The sequence below is a fragment of the Pseudonaja textilis genome, chromosome 15 (assembly GCF_049901715.1).
Source record: "Pseudonaja textilis isolate UNSWEBS1 chromosome 15, rPseTex1.2, whole genome shotgun sequence".
Lineage (NCBI taxonomy): Eukaryota > Metazoa > Chordata > Lepidosauria > Squamata > Elapidae > Pseudonaja > Pseudonaja textilis.
Genome location: NC_142004.1, coordinates 7,635,822 through 7,651,302, shown reverse-complemented (window position 1 = coordinate 7,651,302; position 15,481 = coordinate 7,635,822). Strand labels below are relative to the sequence as shown.

General features: G+C 47.3%; 1 protein-coding gene across 25 annotated transcripts in view; it reads left to right on the top strand.

Moving 5' to 3' along the window:
• FBRSL1 (fibrosin like 1) overlaps window positions 1–2,718 on the top strand; it is a 497,698-nt gene extending 494,980 nt beyond the window's left edge. For all 25 annotated transcript variants that reach the window (XM_087913419.1, XM_087913410.1, XM_087913415.1 and 22 more), the window contains one exon: window positions 472–2,718. In XM_087913419.1, the coding sequence (XP_087769545.1) occupies window positions 472–1,708 (1,237 nt within the window). In that variant the 3' untranslated portion in view covers window positions 1,709–2,718. The remainder of the gene's footprint in view (window positions 1–471) is intronic.
• Window positions 2,719–15,481: the final 12,763 nt, after the last annotated feature.

The following is a 15,481-nucleotide window of genomic DNA, read 5'->3' as shown; positions in this document are numbered from 1 at the left end:
CTTCTCTCTCCACCTCTTCTCTCTTCTCTTCTCTCCCCTCCCTCCCTCCCTCCCTCTTTCCTTCCTTCTCTACCTTCCTTCTCTTCACTTCTCTTCTCTCCCACCTTCCTTCCTCTCTCCCTCTTTTCCTTCCTCCTTTCTTCCTTCTTTCTCCATCTCTTCCTCTCTCTTTTCCTTCCTTTCTTCCTCCCTTTCTATTCTCTCCACCTTGCTTATCTTCTCTCACCCCTCCCTTCTGCTCTGTTTTCATGCCATCCATCTTACTAACTGGACCGACTCAGCCTGTGATTTGAATCAAGCCACCCTAGTGGTATTATAATAATCCATGGGCACATCACATGTTTGTTTCTTTTACTGGCACACACTACACATACTCAATATATATAACCACGTTTACGAACTCTGTTGAATAATAATGCAAAAGGGGTTTTTTTACGGTGACACCCGTTGTCTCAATCTCCTTCCCTCCAGGGATCTTCTGGACAAAAGCAGGCACTCAAACCGATCCTCCCCGGCTTCAGCTCCCGTCACCCACCAGATCAGCAACCTCATCCGTAGCAACAGCCAGGCGGCGAGTGATTCCAGCCGGCAGGTTGCCCTCCTGGAACGAGACCGATCTAAAGATCTGGAGAGAGAGATTCCCGACCGGCTCAGAGATCCCCCTCCGGTGGTGGAGCAGAAGATCAAAGAAAGCCGCTCCCCGGTGAAGGAACCTCCCAGCCATGAAAAGAGATCCCTGGAGGACAATACCAAGCCCGTAATCCAGTCGGTTTCTCCTTACAGCAAGCCGGCCTTGAGCGAGAGCTTGAAACTCAGCAACCTGATGAACAAGGACGTGGAGAGGAAGCCGGAGCTGCTGGCGGACCTCCAGAAGATCAAGAACGACGTCAAAGTCAAAGAAGAGCGCAAAGAGGAGAGCGATGTCTTGGTGGTGAGCTCAGAAACTTCGCAGCATCCCCGCGGCGCCGAGCACCCGCCACCCGCTTCTCTCCACGGCTTGCCCCTGCCTCACACCATGGCGGCCGCCATGCCCATCTCTATGGGCAGCGTCCATCAGATGAACAACATGAACGTTTTGGAACGTAGCCGGATGATGACCCCGCTGATGGGCATGAACCCGCTTGCGGGGCGGGAGAGGCTACCCCACCCGGGCTTTTCCTGGGACCCCATGAGGGACCCCTTGCGCGACGCCTACCGCAGCTTAGACCTGCACCGCCGGATGGACTTCCAGCTCCGGTCGGATCCCATCCACCGGTTTCCCGCTGCCTCGGGATTTTATGACCACGAGCGCTCTTACCGGGACCGCGAACCCCATGACTACAACCACGAGAACCTTCTGGAAGCGCGCCGGGAGCAGGAGCGTCTCCGGCAAGCGGAAGAGCGGGAGAGGTTGCACTTACGGGAGGAACTCGAGCGTGTCAGGATGCACCACTTGCACACCTCCCCCATTGAAAGCCACCTGGCCCACATGCCTTCCTTCATGTCTCATCTCAGCAGCATGCATTACCCCAGGCTCAGCCCTTCGGCCGCCATGCACAACGGGATTTTGAGCCGGAACCCGCCCACTGCCGCGCTCAGCGCTCCACCCCCATTGGTCCCAGCGAGTAGTACGAGACCCTCCTCCCCACGTCGGACTACCCCGCTCACAAACCCGGAATCGCGGGATTATTCCCCTTCTAGCAATGCCAAAGAAGTCGAGGCACGATAGCTCCCGGCCCGCCTGCAGGATAATTGTTTTTGTTTTTCCAAATTTACCTGTATAAATAATAGAGGAGGACAGGGGGAGGGGAATGGGGTTGGGGGGGGGGAAACCCCCCTTTTTTTAAAACAAAAAGAAAATGCACTGCTGTAAAACTTTTTTTAAAACAAAAAAAAACTGTAAAATTTGTAGAAATGAAGCACAGTTGCAAAACGCGACGGAAGGGAGGGGAAGTGGGGGATCGCGCAGAAGGAGGCATCCAAAGGTTGCAAACCTTTCGAGACCGCACGGTTGCTGACAAAGAAAAAGAAATGGAAAATTTTAATATATAGGTCTTTGGTTTTTTGTTTTTTTTTCTTCTTGTTTCCTGGTTTTATTCTGTTCTTTTCTTTCTTTCTTTTTTTTCCTCCTCCCCTTTTGCTTCTGTGCTGAGTTTAAACTATTACCAGGTTTGTACATTTTATTTTATTTTTATTTTTCGTTGTTGCCCCAAATGCCAGGAACATTTTTAATGAATGTATTTTTTTTTTAAATTTTGTGCTCTTTGTTCACACACACACACACACACACACACACACAACACATGCGAAAAGAAAAGAAAAGGAAGTTTTTGTTTCTAGTTTAAATTTTGTGGCCTCAGATCCTTAAGTAAAAGAAAAACAAAAACAAACCATACATCCAGGGTTTCTTAAAAGTATTATTTATGGAGATTAACTGTAGTTTCATACAGTCCACTGTGAGGTTCCTGAATTGAGGCCACTGGTTTCTCTGGTACTTTGAAATTGAAGTTACAGATATATATTAAAAAAATAATAATTAATAATAATAATTAATAATAATGTACAAAAACTGTTTGTTTTTTGCCTTATATTATGGAGAAAATTAGAGTTTTTTGACTTCTTGTTTTAAATACAACAACAAAAGAAAGCAACATGTAAATATTCTGTTAATATAAATGTACACCAATATTGAATTCTTAACATAGGTAGACTTTATAAAAAAGAAAACGGTTTCTAGAACCACTCTCTGGTTATTGGTTAACGTTATTCCAACTCAATCTTCTTCAGTGTCTCTAGGAGAAAAAAAAACAGAACTACTGATACAAATGCAATCTAGGGATTAATTAGAGCATATAACCTAATATGCATATGCAAGAACCTTGCATATTAATACAGGTAATCCTCAAGTAGTTAACATCAGCAGAGATAGAAGGGGGAGGGGTTTGTGGAGAGGAGGGGAGGAAGACTGGAATCCTTAGTACTGAGATTGATTGGTTGTTTCTTTTTGCAGGCGTTTCATGACCCAACTAGGTAACATCCTCAGTGCTGGAAGGGAGTCATGTTTTTAACGTGAAGGAGCGGAGGAAGATGTCCTTGGTGCTCTCTGAGCTTGGCGTATTTTCTTACAGGCATTTCATGAGCCAACTAGGAAACATCAATTCTGTCAGATTAACACCGCTCCCTTCTAACACTGATGATGTTACCTAGCTGGGTCACAAAACGTCTGCAAGAAAGCAACCAAGCTCAGAAAGAGAGTACCGAACGGGCCCAACGCAGACCAATGTTTTTACAGAAACGTTTCAATTTCTACTTTGAGTAAAGAAACTGGAAGGCACAATTGGGTTTCTGCCCCAAATCTTTTGTGCTATCCTTTTGTAGTCATTACTCACAATTTATATCAATTTTCACATTGTCAAACTAACGTATATTTATATATTTATCAGTTATTAATCATCCATGACTACACTATTTATTCCATCATTTTATACGAGATATTCCAAATTCCAGCAGTTCCTCGTTTTTTGAGGGTTTTTTTTTTTTTGGAAACTGCTACCAGAGACTGAGCCACAAAGAGTTTGCATAACATGGGATCAATCCATTGTGAGTAAAATTCATTATCAAATCATCCTCCAGCTTTTCACGAGGTTCAAAACCGGCTCAATGCCACCTCTACTCCCCATCCCACTAACCTGCTTTCCAGCTCCGTTCTCCTGCGCAGGGCAACCAAAGAAGATCCCGCCAATGATCAGCTGGGACTCAATGGGAGGCGGAGAAGAGTTGGTGTTGGTGGGGCCAGTCAGTGGTAGCATTGGCTGGTTCTCCAAAATACTCAAAATTTTCACTACTGGTTCTCCGCAACCGGTCTGAACCAGCTGAATACCACCTCTGGCGACACTGCACCAAAACAAAAGATTTTTATTTTATTTTTATTTTTTTGCCGGCTGAGCAATTCTCCTTCCGCTGCCTCTTCCAATTTCCTTGAAACCCCCTGAAGGAAATTGGAGCGCATCAAAGACGGTTGCCAGAGCTGAATCCGCCACTTTATAAAAGCTGCTGGGGTCGATATTTTATCAGGCTCACGCTGCTTCTAGCAAGCGCTCTGCATTAGCAGGGAAGAGAAAGAGACTCGGGTGAGAGGCAGCAGGAGAAAATTACAGATTTCCATTTTGTAAAGTAATAGAACATCCGAACTTGAGGAGGAGGAGAGCAGGAAGCAAAGGTGCTTAGCGCCTTGACGTAAAAGGAAAATAAAGGTACGAAAGCTACACACAGCTTAAGCAGAGGAGGTTTAACTTCCTGCATCATAAAGCCCGGTTATATTATACAGGTAGTCCTTGACCACAATTGACCCCAATTTCTGTTGCTAAGTGAGACACAGGTTAAGTACGTTTTGCTCCATTCTGCGACCTCGCCTGCCACCACGGTTAAGCGAATTGCTGCAGTTCTTAAGCTAGTAAGACGGTCCTTAAGTGGACCTGGCTTCTTCACTGGACTTCGCTGGTCAGAAGGTTGCAAAGGGGGAATCCCCTAACCCCAGGACGCCGCAACCCTCATAAGTCGGTACCTAACGTAACTTGGAATGGCCACTAAAACAAACGGTGGTAGATTGAGGACTATCTGTAATCTGTGCAGTGAAGGCTGGCCGGAGGTTTCTGCATGCCTTAGGCAAATGGAGGGTAAAGTCGCCCGGCCGTAACAGGCCTCTCAAAATTGCAATTTACTTAAGGCTGGGGAATTTCTTGATGGCCGTCTAGTAGGTCCTCTGGACTTCTGCAAAGACACACACACACACACACACAGCCGCTAATTTTGCAACCTGGTTTGTTGAACCCTCCTAGCTGAAAGCTGCCGGACACACAAACTTGTGTGCACGATGCAGCTGATTCTGAGAAAAGGAGGACTAGGGGTGACATGATAGCTGCATTACAGTATTTAAGGGGCTGCCCCACAGAAGAGGGGGGGGGGGTGTTGTGGTTCACCAGCAGCAGATGTGGACGCCTGAGGTCTCAGAGAGCGAGGACTCAGATGAGGGACCTGCGTGGGATGCAGGGATGGGGCCAGGACCATCAGGGAGTGGAATGCTGTCTTTGGAGATGGTGGAGGCTGGCAGCAGTGAGGAAGAGGTCCCTGAGGAGCCTGTGCCCAGCCCACGTGCGCGGAGGGCTGCTCGAAGGAAAGAGCAGCTGCAGCAGCCCGGGCGACTCGAGAGTAAGGCTGCAAGGTAATGGTTCCTCCCTTAAGAGATAAAAGCCAGCTGAGAAACCAGAGTTCTTCGCAGAAGGCAAAGAAGTTTGGTACTTGAGCCTGGTGGACGTTAGAATATCTGAGTTAGTGTTTGGAGACTCTTTGATTTGTTGTTTAGGAACCTTATCTGTTGTTCTTGACAGCCTGGCAGAAACTTGGCAAACCTCGTTCTTGTCGGAGCTAATTAGTTGGAAGCAGCCTTTTTTATCCGTGAAGAAACAGGATTCCTGAATGAAACAGTAAAAGGTTGTGCTGTTACCTTTGCCTCGTGTTTGCTCTCTTGGAACCAGGTTTGGGTCAGAACAGGGGTCAACTTATTTTCCAAAGCACCTGAAGGCAGGACGAGAAGCAATGGATGGAAACTAATCAAGGAGAGAAGCAACCTAGAACTAAGGAGAAACTTACTAACAGTGAGGACAATTAGCCAGTGGAACAGCTGGCCTCCAGAAATTGTGGGTGTTTCATCACTGGAGGTTTTTAAGAAGAGACTGGACAGCCACTTCTCTGAAATGGTATAGGGTCTCCTGCTTGAGCAGAGGGCTGGACTAGAAGACCTCCAAGGTCCCTTCCAGCTCTATTCTGATTGATAGATTGAATAGTCGCCAATGCAATCCTAGGCTGCATGAACAGAGGGATAGAATCAAGATCACGTGTAGTTTTGATACCACTTTATAATGCCTTGGTAAGGCCACACTTGGAATACAGCATGGGCCTCAGTTTTCCTCTGAACTCCTCCCTTGTTCTACCTCTCCCCTGCTCTGCCCAGCTGGACTTTGCCCTTCCCCAGTTTCCTCCATAGCCAACGGAGCCACACTCCCACTCCCTGTCAGCTGTTCGGCTTTCCTCCTCAAATTCAGATCCCGGCAGGGTCACGACAGATAGGAATTGGTGGGATGGTACAGATTTGCTGGACATTTGATTTATTTCTCAAATTCATTTGTGCCCACCTCACGGTTCAAGGTGACCGTGAGCCCCATCCTCCCCAACCTGCTTAGCTAAAGGGGAAGAGAGATGATCCTGCAACGTCGGAAGAATCATAGGTGTGGATGATGGATTTGGTTGTTCTCTGGGTTGGTGTTTTGGATATTGGAACAAAAACCACAAGGGCTTGTGGCCAAAATGACAGACGAAAACCTAGAACCCAATACAATTTTTTTTCTCCCAAAGTTATCTTTCCTGACACTCTTCGAAGTCAGGAAGCTGAGATGACTTTCTTGAACACCAGCGGAGGAACATTAATTACTAGCTAAAAGATGAAGCTTGTTCTCCCAGCAGATGAGCAAGCAAGACACGAGCAAAAGATAGACATAAATCCGAGCATTGTTAGCACAGTGTGATGTTGCAGCATGACGATTCATAAAAATGGTCCCTCACTTTTCAGATGATGACTTGTTTCTAAATCGTACAATGTAGGACTTTTCAAAGTCCTAAACAAGAGAAGCAATAAGTTGCTTGCTTCTAAGGTGCCCGTTTTTCCCCTTGACAATGCAATTCAAGAATGCAGAAGGCATTTTTTTTGGTGGTGGTGGGGAGAACATGATTTTACCCAAGGTTTACTCAACTGATCCATCCATGGCCACATCTACAAGCAGCCAATATCCTTCAGCAGTTAACAAAACACACCAATCGACTCTTCTTTAGATCTTGATTGGCTATCCAGCCGACAGATTTCTGAAAAATCATCCATGCATTTCTGTAAGTTACTATAGGGGAAGGCCTGAGGGTGGAGTCAAGAGAGAAATCAGCCTAGAATCCCTACATAGACACAAGCAAAGACTAAGTCCAACTTCCCTTGAATTCCACTGACCCTTCTCTAACTCCTAGCAGGTGATAAATGTTAGTTGAGAAGACTCATATGCATAGGCACGAGTAGCAATAAATCAAATTGGACTTTCAGGCGGAGAACTGATCTTTTGTGCCTGACCGTTAAAAAAATTTATCTTGACTTCCATCCAGGTCTGGAAGGATGGTCCCAAATTCTTTTGGAATGAGAAACTTCCAGCCTGTTGCTGAGCACATAAAAAGTGTTTATATTATCCAAAATAGCCAGGACAGGATAAGCCGCTGATCCTTTATCCCTCCTTCTATTGACCTCAACGTTTAGGGAGTTGGTATGAAGCCCCACTCCTGAAGGGAGACATCCAAATCAGAGTCAGGCCATTTAGCCTCTTACTATCTGCCTGACGCAACCGCTGGAGCCCCAAGCTATTTATCCTGGCCTTGTAAAACTGGACTACATTTTTCAATCTTTTTTTCCCTCCTCCCTTTCTTGAATTTCTGGCAGCTTTGTATGTAGCTCTTTAGCTCATTAGCTGCTGTTGCAGCTCAATGTAAAAAGGGATTATTGAATGCAATTCACACCCAATGCAGCCAAATTTATTGTCGGAACCAGCGGTCTTAACATATAGCCTCCCATAAAACGCAGTGCAATAGTGAGATTATAAAATAAAACAGTAAAAAAAGAGTACAAGATGTTAAGAAGAAGAAAAAAAGGCTGCTGTAAGACAAAGTCAAAGCTACAACTAAGAACTGCAGTATTTCTTTCTATGTTTCCATGGAAGTGGCTGACTATTGGGATCAAGAGGAGTCTGGGGGCCTTTGAGTTCAGCTGCCACCAGTAAGTTGGCTCCGATCTTATTGTAAACCGAGTAGCGGAGGTGGTTGGTATGTACAAAAGCCCTTGAAAGATGGGGTGAAGAAGAAGAGCAACCAGGACAATTAGGGGACTGGAGACTAAAACCGATGGAACAGAAGTTGCCTTCGGATGTTGTGGGAGCTTCATCCCTTGAGACTTTCAAGAAGAGATTGGGCTGCCATTTGTCAGAAATGGTGTAGGAAGGGTTTCCTGCTTGGGCAGGGGGGTTGGACTAGATGACTTACAAGGTCCTTTCCAACTCTGTGAATCTGTAAACTAGGGAGGGTCCATTTTGAGCCTCTTTCTCTGCCCACTGTGCAGCTGTGGGCGACGTCCTGCCTTATCGGAATATTCCCTTGGCAGTATTTGTTTTCTCCCCTCTCCACATTTTTTCTCATGTATCGTTTAACAGATGTAACAGATAATCAGAGTTGGAAGGGGCCTTATAGGTAATCTAGTCCAACCCCCTGCCCAAGCAGGGAGACCATTTCTGACAGATGGGAGTCCAATCTATTCTTGAAAGTCTCCAGGGATGAAGCTCCCACAAACTTCTGAAGGTTTCATGGGTTGATTGTTCTCCCTGTCAGAAAGTTTCTCCTTATTTCCAGGTTGAATCTCTCTCCTTGTTCGGTTTCCATCCATCGTTCCTTGTCTGGCCTGGGTGCTTTAGTTACAGGTCAATGTTTATTTACAGGACAATATTGCAAGGATAGAGACTTTGTTGGTCCGGGAACTCACAAAAGCTCATTTCGAGGTAGGCCAAAGAGGAAAGGCCTTGCAGGGGAAAGGATAATTTCCCCCAAACTGACCTCAATTCCCTCGACACAAAAACCTGCAGATTTCAGCCTCCCGTTGAGTTTGACTCCTAAGGACCACGTAGTCCTATTCATGATGTTTCATCATCCTCCCAAATCTTTTTTTTTCTTCTTTTAACGAGGTCTAACCAGGCCTGACCTGCCTGGCTGGTGTTGTTTGAACTCTCCCAAAGTCAACCACACGCTGCTTGCGGAAAACCACTTTAATGTTTGTTCCCGCACGTAGGCCTGCTCCTCCTTCCCTGTGTGAAAGAAAGCAAGAGTCAAATTAATCTTGGCATTCCGCTTGAAGGCTTCCTTAAACAGGAGCAAGATAGAGAGCAGGATTAAAGGGTAAAAAGGCAGCAGCCTCAGCACAGCTGGATAGGTACAGTGTGTGTGTGTGTGTGTGTGTGTGTGTTTGCATATGTGTATGTGAGCACACACACACACACACACAGGATTGCTTGCATTGGAGAGAAAAACCAACCACTGTCTGTATCAGCATTATCCAGAAAAAGACAACGCCCCTTCTTGACTGTGCCTTTTTTTTACATAATTGTGGGAGAGAGAGAAAGAGGGAGAAAGATGACAGTGTAGACCAGGGGTGTCCAACCTTGGCAACTTTAAGACTTGTGGACTTCAACTCCCAGAATTCCTCAGCCAGCTTTGCTGGCTGAGGAATTCTGGGAGTTGAAGTCCACAAGTCTTAAAGTTGCCAAGGTTGGACACCCCTGGTGTAGACAGAATTGCAGAAAAAGGGGATGCACATTGCACAAGAGTCATAAAGGATGGATGGATGGATGGATGGATGGATGTTGTTAGTTGCGAAGTCATGTCCGATCCATTGCAACTCCATGGACAATGTTCCTCCAGGACTACCTATCCTCTACTATCCTCCAGAGTCCATTTAAGCTCAAGCTGACCGCTTCAGTGACTCCATCCAGCCACCTCCTTCTCTGCCACCCCCTTCTTCTTCTTTTGCTCTCAATCATTCAGATGGATGGATGGATGAATGGAGTGGTGCGGTAGAAGTGAAGCTCTAACGTCACAATCAGGAGGCTGTGAGTTTGATCCTAGGTAGAGGCAGATATTTCTCTCTCTGGACACAATGGGAATATATCTGCTGGGAAAAAAAACTCCGTATTGGCAACAGGAAAGACCAGTAAACACTCAGCTCTATTCAGTTGGCCAGACTCCACCCGGCAAGGGATTATAGAGTTGTTAAAAGAGAATGATAATGGATGGATGGAGAGAGAGAGAGAGAGAGGGAGAGAGAGAATTGGAGAACTATATCCAAGAAAGAGAAAGCTGGATGGTGGGAATGGCTTAGTGCCTTGGTCCCAACCTACATACAGAGCATTGCCACATTAAACCCATCCATAGTCCATGCTTTACCAGCCACGTTAAGCTACACTGAACCCAAACACGGCACCGTCTTGTTCATAACGCTCGGTAGGAACCAAGACACTTCTCCGTAATTCCCCAGATGCTGTTTAAACATTTCCCTTCCCTTTGCAACGTCGCAGGACTGGAAACAATGGGGTGGTTGTTCAGCTCATTCAAACAGAGCCTCGAGGGGGAACTTCAGCCCAGACTCTTCGTAGTGTTGGTCAAGTGAGGCTCTTGACGATACCCAGTCAACGCAAGACTTTCTACCTTGGCGCTGAATGGAAATTCAGCAGAGAGAGAGACAAGAGAGAGAATTGTTCCTTCTCGCTAGAGCTTCGCAAATTCTCTCTTCGCACAACCTGGCTCTCGGTAGAGAGGAGACAAACGCTTGAAATGCGCCTTCCGTGCTTGGTCTTTTCGCAGTTTTGCTAAACCAGAGGGCGGAAAATTGGCTGTGGGCGAAACCCCAACTGGTTCAAAAACGCCGCAGCAAAACAGCACATATTACACCTCTTGGGTCATAAGCTGCATTGCTTGACAGTTTGCCTCTGAGCTCAGGTTAGGACATCCAAGAAAGGCTATTTTCCATTTGACCCCAAGTGAGATATCAAGCCTTTGGGGCACTGATGCCACGTGTTGTGGCTAGCCAGCAGCAGGTGCTGTCGGCTGTTCGTCTTCTTCCTCGGATTCAGACTCCGACAGGGTCCTGGCGCTGCCTTTTGGACAGGTGCTGGGCCCAAACGAACTCCTTTGCAGAACTCCAGAAATATTGAAAGGCAATGACCGAGGCCATTAGAAAGACACACAAACACAGGGCAGGCTGTTCTCTCCAAAAAATAAAAAAAAACCCATTCCTTCTAAAAGGCTGCAACTGCCCATTTTCGTCTTTGGCAAGGCTAAATAAGAACCGTGGAAGGTCTCCACCCTCTCGCTTTTCACCACCACATTATTAAAGCAATAAAGCTATTTAAAAGGTGTGGTTATTGGAGCCAAAAAGCCCCTGCAGGGGATTGCTGCTGGCCCCCAGAAACATTTTAACCGTGCTGGGTTTTCCTCCTCCTTGTTGTTAAAGGTTTCCTCTGTGTGTGTGGGGGGGGGTTTAACCCCCTTCCCACAGTCATTCCCCATTATCTAATTTTGGAAAACGTGTGCGGGAGGCTCCTTCTCAGCACAAGGGAGCTCAGGGCGAGTTAAAACGACTGCAAATTGGAAACAACTCCTGAAAAGAGGGTTTCCCTTCTGGGTGGACCCAAAGAAAGCGTGATGGGAAGGGAAGCAAACAGAAGACATCTTTTTTTTTTCCCCCTGAACCCGAGAACTGTCTCTGAAAAGGGATTCTCTTTCAGGTGCCATGTGGAGGAAGGAGGAAAGAGGGAGGAGGAGGAGGAGGAGGGGGGGGAGAGGGAGGAGAAGGAAAAGAAGAAGAGAGGGAGAAAGGGGAGGAGGAGGAGGAAGAAGAGGAGGAGGAAAAGAGGAAGAGGAGAGGGAGAAAAGGGGGAGAAAGAAGGAAAAGAAGAAAGGGAGAAAGGGGAGGAGGAGGAGGAAGAAGAGGAGGAAAAGAGGAAGAGGAGAGGGGGAAAAGGGGGAGAAAGAAGGAAAAGAAGAAAGGGAGAAAGGGGAGGAGGAGGAGGAAGAAGAGGAGGAAAAGAGGAAGAGGAGGGGGGAAAGGGGGAGAAAGAAGGAAAAGAAGAAAGGGAGAAAGGGGAGGAGGAGGAGGAAGAAGAGGAGGAAAAGAGGAAGAGGAGAGGGGAAAAGGGGGAGAAAGAAGGAAAAGAAGAAAGGGAGAAAGGGGAGGAGGAGGAGGAAGAAGAGGAGGAAAAGAGGAAGAGGAGAGGGAGAAAAGGGGGGAGAAAGAAGGAAAGAAGAAAGGGAGAAAGGGGAGGAGGAGGAGGAAGAAGAGGAGGAAAAGAGGAAGAGGAGAGGGAGAAAAGGGGGAGAAAGAAGGAAAAGAAGAAAGGGAGAAAGGGGAGGAGGAGGAGGAAGAAGAGGAGGAAAAGAGGAAGAGGAGAGGGGGAAAAGGGGGGAGAAAGAAGGAAAAGAAGAGAGGGGGAAAGGGGAGGAGGAGGAAGAAGAGAAGGAAAAGGAGGGAGAGGAGGGAGGAGGAGAAAGAGGAGAAGGAAAAGGGGAGGAAGAAGAGAACGAAAAGAGGAGGAGAGGGAGAAAAGGGGAGAAAGAGGAGAAGGAAAAGAAGAAGAGGGGGAAAGGGGAGGAGAAGGGAGGGGGAAAAGAAGGAAAAGAGGAAGAGAAGGGAGAAAGGGAGAAAGAAGAGAAGGAAAAGAAGAGGGAAAGGAGGGAGGAAGGAGGAGGAGAACAAGGAGAAGGGAAAGGAGAGGGAGAAAGGGGAGGAGAAGGAAGGGGGAGGAAGAGGAGAGGGAGAAAGGGGAGGAGGAGGAAGGATGAGAAGGAAAAGAAGAGGAGAGGGAGAAAGAGGCAAGGAGGAGAATGGGGAGAGGGAGGAAGAGAAGGAAAAGAAAAGAAGGGGAGGAGGAAGAGAAGAAGGAAAAGAGAAGAAGCAGAAAGGCGAGGATGCTTCAGTCTTGCTCATGTCATCTAAAACAACAACATGGTGCCCAATGCTCTTGGCTGGCTGGAGTTCTCTTGCCCCAGAGCCTGCTGGGAACAGGACGACATCGAGTCCAGCCACCGGCCAAAGGAGCCCTTCCTCTCCAGAGGACCCCCATTCCCTTCGAAGCGGCGAGAGAGGCGCATCCTTTTTCGAGGCGGGGAAAAGTGACTTTGAGAGAGTCCGTCAGCCTGACTTGCGAGCATCACGAGCCGAGGCGCTTAAATTCGTGCTGACAAGCCGAGGCACGTGCCGCCAGCAACGTCTTTGCCTGCCAGGATGAATAACGGCATGTCTTCTCCCTCGTCTTTCCCCTGGGGGGGTCCCCTCCCCTCCGCCTGACATTCTCCATCACCTTCCTGTGCCGTCACCAGAAATTATACATTTGTTTTAGCACCTGCTGGGGTGTGAAAGCCACAGCTACTTAGCACCATCAAAAACACCCCCCCCCCCGTGCGCCGTCTGGGTGTTTCAAGAGCGGGGCTGAACAGAAAGGAATCCCGCATGGCTGAGGCTACTACAGTTGAAGCTCTCCTCTGGGGACATCGCTCCACAAGCTCACCTGGATGCTACTCATCCTTCCAGGCCTTTGCCGTTCTGACCAAGGCTTATTGAGACACTAACACACACACGTTAGTCCCCAAACCCTTTTTTCTTTTACTTCAACGGCTGTGAATTTTAGTCATTCACAGCCCGTAATGAGTCTCCAACAGTTTGTAAATAGTCCCATGGAAGTCTGCCAGAGTCCTTCAGGATAAGTCTGATAAGCACTCACCTTTATCTTCCTTGAAATGCTGCCAATGACTAAATTTCCAATTAGTTATACAAGGCCAACCAGAGCAGAAATTCAACACTGAGCTTCAGATTTCAAACCGACCAGTACGAACAAAATTGCTTCCTGCAAAGGTTCCTGTCCCTTTGCTCCTCTTTTATGTCATATGGGAGGGCCAATCACCTCCAAGCCTTACTCCCGAGTCAATCCTTTTGTCTTAACTTGTACACATGCATGCACTGGGAACAGGCTCCCCTTGTTCCTCTGCCTCGCTGCTGTCAGATTCTGGAGTCTCTGGAGTCTCTGTATCAGATGCAGGACCCTTGTCCAAATCCTCCCAAGACTCCCGGACTGGCTCATGTTCCTCCCCACTGTCCAACTCTGCTGCCATCTCCACAGGCTGCCACAACAGGAGGGACAGATGGACCCTCCCATCTCCAGAGGTCAGGGAAAGGGAAGGAAGGGATTGGTCCTGCAGCCATTTCAAGACGCCAAGTGTGAACAGCTTGCCACAACTGTTAGGCCAGGGGTTGGCAACCTGCAGCTCTAGAGCCGCATGTGGCTCTTGCATCCCTCTGCTGTGGCTCCCCATTGCTGGTCGTCTCCAAAATTGATAGGGCTTTCGGTTAGGACAGGTTAGAGGAAAAAGGATGCTGTGCTAGGAGGAGACTCTGTGGTGGGGGAACTGAACTTCCGGTCAGCTCCAGAATTGAATGCGGGGGGGGGCTGGAGGGCTTCCGATTAGGACCTTTGTGGCTCTTTGAATGCTTAAGGCTGCCAACCTCTGTGTTAGGCAACTGCAATTGTCAAGTTAGTCACACGGTTAAGTGAATCTGGCTTCCCCCGTTGACTTCCCTTGTCAGAAGGCCGCAAAAGGGGACCCATATGGGACACTGCCACCGTCATAAATATGAGTCAGTTGCCAAGCTGAGTTTTAATTTTGATCTCGTGACCCTGGGGATGCTGCGATGGTTGTGAAAAAAATGGTCACCAGTCACTTTTTTTTTCCAGTGCTGTTGTAACTTAAACAGTCACTAAATGAATTGTTGTAAGTCAAGGACTATAGGTATTGCTTTGTTAATTAACCCTGTGCAAGATTCTCAACGCCCTTGACATGTGCTTAGGAACCCACGCAATTCCTTTGTACCCCTTTGTGCTCACACCAAAAGCAGAGCTATTAAGGCGGGCTGAAGGGGTCTGGAGGTTGCAGCTGCTTTTAGAAACGCAGGGGAGAGGGGGAAATCTGTAGTTGTTACGGGGCTGTAGATAATGAAGGTGGTTGAGAAATTCAGCCTGGGGCTTCCTTTCCCCCTCCCCTATTCTCATTTTATCTGTAAAACTGCCAGAGGGCTTACAAAGAGTTTACAAGAGGAGGAAGGGGAGGGAAAGCCGAGAAGATAACACAGCCAAGCCAGAAAGGGCTAAATTGAAATCTCCAGAAAGAAGGAAAGACTATATTTTTTTGCAAAAATAAGATGGGTGAGAGTTTCAGAAGACCCACAGTGCCATCTAGTGGCCAAGGTGCTGCATTAATGCCTTGCCTTAGCTTTGTGGCCTGCTGTGACTTTTGCACATTTGTGACCAGGTGCATTTACAAACAGAATGGCTTCATTCGTCCAAAAGTTGGCTAGGAAGACATGATCTCAGGACGCTACAACCATCCTAAATACATGGTTGTCAGGTATCTGCATTTTGATCACATGACCACGGGGTCAACAGTCATAATGCAAAGACCAATTGTAAGTCATCTTTTTTTTTAAGTGCTGTTGTAATTTCAAACAGTCATTAAACACATTATTGTAAGCCTAGGAGTATCTGTACCGCCTCTTCGGTGTATATAACCTCCAGTATTAGCCAAACCAACTGGAGATGTGAATTGTAATTCACCTCTGGAAAGTGGCCTTCCATACTTGGTTAAAAAGCTAAGACAAGTAAAAACCAGAATAACATCTGACATGGGACTTTTTTAAAAAAATAAAAACATAGCAACCAAGATAAACCCTGTTTCATGATGGGGACTGGAGGCTAAAACATATGAAGAACGCTTGCAGGAACTGGGCATGGCTAGTCTAGGGAAGAGAAGGACCAGGGGAGACAGGAGA